Here is a 3717-nt window from a genome sequence, read left to right as displayed (position 1 = left end):
ATTGAATGCTACTCACTTCCCATGCAAGATTTTCATGGTAACACTTTTATGGCACTGATACAAGAGAATGTGTTTTTTATCGCTGAAGGGTCATTGATTTGGTAATATAAGCTTTAGCCACTAGGACATGTCCCAACTTATCCTGTCTGAAATATGAATCATTTATACGTAAAAACAAATAGAATGGAGGTGGTTCTTTTGGTACACATGAACCATGTAGATATATGATATTTTTGTCTCCACTAATATCCCTTTCTATCTCTCGATCTTTCCTTCGCCAATTTTTCTTGGAGGCTGGTGCTGGCGATGGGCTGGGACATCGTGAACGTTGAAGGTCCAGGCATGAAAGTATAATCAACTCCATTATTTGGCAGACCACGTAATTGACACTGAGGACTAGGCATGAAAATATTATTTTCTTTGAGGGTGATGAATCTTGTCACACTCGTATAGGATCAACCACCTTGTTATGGAAGGAGCTAAGACGTCCCATGCCACGTTAATAGCTTCCGTCATCCGCAACAAGCGAAAGTTGTGAGTGCTTGATTCTAGGGTTTCCAATGACAAAGGATTAGAAGATGTTGTGTAGGAGGGTGAACCACCTCAGTTAGGAAAGGAGGCGAAGAGCACTACCACCATCAGTCACTCGGCAGGTCCTAAGGAAGGACTTGATGGCTTGAGACTAGGGTTTCAAAACAGGGAGAATTTTGGTAGAGAAGAATATTTTTTATGGTTTTGAAGAAGTTGTCATGTACTTCCTCCGTTTAACTAGTGTCAAAAACACTCTTATATTATGGGATGGAGGGAGTAGAACTATAGAAGGGTCAACCACCTAGTTAATGAAAGAAGCCGAGCGGCTTCACTGCCGCCAGCGGTCAGTTGGTAGCTTCCACCAAGCGACGGAGAGAAAAGGACGTGACGGTTTGAGGTTAGGGTTTTATAGAAGGAGGATTTTGGCAAAGATATTTAGTTGGGATGTCCTATTACGGAAGGGATGTACAATCATTGCACCTATCATCCATAGATGAAGCAACACTCGAAGAAGCCCGGAGCTGAAAGGCCCCACCTCCACCAGTAACGAGGGAGGGGGGATTTAGTTCCTCTCTTGTATGAACAGAATGTACAATCATAACATGTAACTAGGAGAGAGAGACTAATTCCTTATCACATTCTTCAGAGTAACAGACAAAAGTACAGTCCTCTTTTGCAACTTACAACTGAACATTGCCCGTCGATATAACCAAGTTCGTTCAGAACTGCACATCATCAGTAAATTATCCAACACTTCACCATTGGCAGCGTTTGAACAGAATGGTAAATCACTCCACCTTTCACAAAACGTGCAAGACTCCGTTATCTCAACCTTCAGAGTAAAAGAAAAATGTACATCCCTTATTTACAGGCTACAGTTGAACATTTGTTCAGACACCTACACATTATCAAGAAGAAAGAGTAGAAAATTACCCAACAATTCACCATTTCCAGCCTCTGATTTTGAATAGGAGTCTGATTTTCTATGGGAATGATTGTTAGACTGGATGCAGGAGAGAAACAGAGCTAGACGGGGCTAACGGAGTCGTCGAGCGGGTCCGCGTGCACGGCCGGCGGCGCCAAGACCAACGCCCGGCACACGGGGCATGTCGGGTGCCCGGTCTTGAGCCACTTGCCGATGCACTTCTCATGGAACCGGTGCCCGCACCGCGGCAGGTCCCGGAGAGCCTGCTCCTCCCGCATGCCGGCGAGGCAGACGCAGCACTTGTCCTCGGCGCCGGCGGCGCCGCCGCCGCTCTCCTCGTCCTCGTCGTCGCTGAGCCCCAGGAACGACTTGGTGGCCGACATCGAGTCGGGCGTCTCCGGCGAGAGCCAGACGACCATGACGACTATGTTGGCGAGGCAGAGCGCGTAGGCGACGACGTCCGCCTGGCTCCGCTCGAAGACGACGATGATGAGCGGGACGAACACCATGAACACGAAGGCCAGGCACCGGTTGGCCAGCAGGGCCCCCGCGGCCGCGGCGGCGCCAGCTCCGCTCGACGTCTCCAGCAGCGGGGTCAGGACGGGCGGGGACCCCTCGTCGTGCTGCTGCGACGTCGACGGGAGCAGCTCGGCGCGGGCGCCCATGGTGTGGCGGTACCAGCGCGCGAAGCAGTAGAAGAGGAAGATCTGGAGGGCGAAGCTGCCGGCGAAGGTGGCGGCGACGGCGCCGTAGTAGTCGTACGCCAGGCGGGTGGCCAGGAGCAGCGTGAGGAAGGTGAAGGGGAGGTCCAGCCACGGTAAATCCATCGCCGCCGCGCCGCCGGCAAGGCTGCGCGCATCACACTCGCGCGCTGCCCGGGATGCGATTTCTTTCCTTAATTCTCAGCTGGAATGATCCGTGGAAAAACAGTATCGTGGGGGAACTCGCTCGAGTCTATCCCCTCGCTGATTTTCCTCTTTCTTTGGCGAACAAACTGCGAACAAGGGAAGAAAATTAAAGTTGAAGAGGGCACTAATGAGGCGTTAGCTTCCACGTAATCAAGTGTTTATCAAGCAAGCGACCGGCAGACTAGTCTCGGTTTCGATATTAATAGAAAATTGTCCGTGGGTCCGTGCATTGCAAGGGAGGTATGGATGAATTTTCTACCCAATCAATGTGATTTACATTCCATTTATTTATGTCAATATGAATACCTATCAAAAATATACTTTAGCGTGAACTAAACTGTGCTTCGATGGTTAGGAAGACAGTGGTATTCACAACTCATCAGAGCATTTTTTCTAGATTTATTTCAGCATTTTCGGCGATGCATGTTTAGTGGAAGAAGATGTTTGCGTTGATTACGAGGCGCCTACGATGACTTCATAAATCTCAACATGAGTATTGTGTTAAAAATATATATACATTAGCTATCAATTAATTTGATACTTATTGAATTACCAAAGATAGCACAATATTCTTGCGAATTCTTTGGGTTGAAACTAGCCCATAAGGGATTCATAGGGGTGAGTAGGCATCTGCGATGTATTGTGTTAAATGAAACACAATTCTACTATCTTTTTCTGGTTTATTAGGCCCATGCATAACTCTAGATCGACGATTTGATTAATATCATACAAGTTGTATTAAATAATTATACCATTAGAAATTTGATATGTTTTATTTTCTAATGGTATAACTTTTCCAATATATAGTCCACATTATGTTGCTAAAAGTGGTGACTTAGAGACACGCGCAGGATGCATTATCCGGAAAGGAGGAAGTCTTTGATAGGCCAATAAGGTGTGGAGCAAATAGCTATATGCCACTTCTCCATCTCTTTCAAAAAAAAATAGACGCCTAGGCTTTCATGTAAGTGTCACCGCTAGTTCTCCTTGCCTCTAGATGCCTTTCCGACGTCAATGAGGTAAGGGGAACCTCGGTTTGGGGATCGATAGTGTTTAGGTCGCTTTTAGCTCCGGTTAGTGCTCGATCTAAGTATCTGGTCAGTGTTGGCGAGGCAATAGCGTCATTGCTGGCTTGGGATAAGTTCTCCAGTATCATGCCCTAGTATTAGCGATGCTTCAGTGGAGGGTGTGTGAAGTTTTGATCATGGCCAAATATCAGGTCTTGTCCTTGTCTATGTTTTTGCAAGTGGTCTTGGAAGGCGTCGTTCGGCGGAGTGGATGGCAACATTTCCTATTTTTGTCTTCTTGCTCCTTCGTTCGGTGAGACATGACCAGCTTTGGCTTCGATGGGAA

At 47.3% G+C, this 3717-nt stretch overlaps 1 protein-coding gene across 1 annotated transcript; it reads right to left on the bottom strand.

The window, feature by feature from the left end:
• Positions 1 to 1141: 1141 nt before the first annotated feature.
• Positions 1142 to 2481, bottom strand: LOC119335463 (E3 ubiquitin-protein ligase Os06g0535400-like). Its single transcript, XM_037607589.1, has one exon. It carries the CDS (start codon positions 2281 to 2283, stop codon positions 1558 to 1560), a length of 726 nt encoding a protein of 241 aa, XP_037463486.1. The 5' UTR covers positions 2284 to 2481; the 3' UTR covers positions 1142 to 1557.
• Positions 2482 to 3717: the final 1236 nt, after the last annotated feature.

Source organism: Triticum dicoccoides, chromosome 7B (assembly GCF_002162155.2).
Source record: "Triticum dicoccoides isolate Atlit2015 ecotype Zavitan chromosome 7B, WEW_v2.0, whole genome shotgun sequence".
Taxonomy (NCBI): domain Eukaryota; kingdom Viridiplantae; phylum Streptophyta; class Magnoliopsida; order Poales; family Poaceae; genus Triticum; species Triticum dicoccoides.
This window is presented reverse-complemented; position numbering and strand designations above follow the sequence as displayed.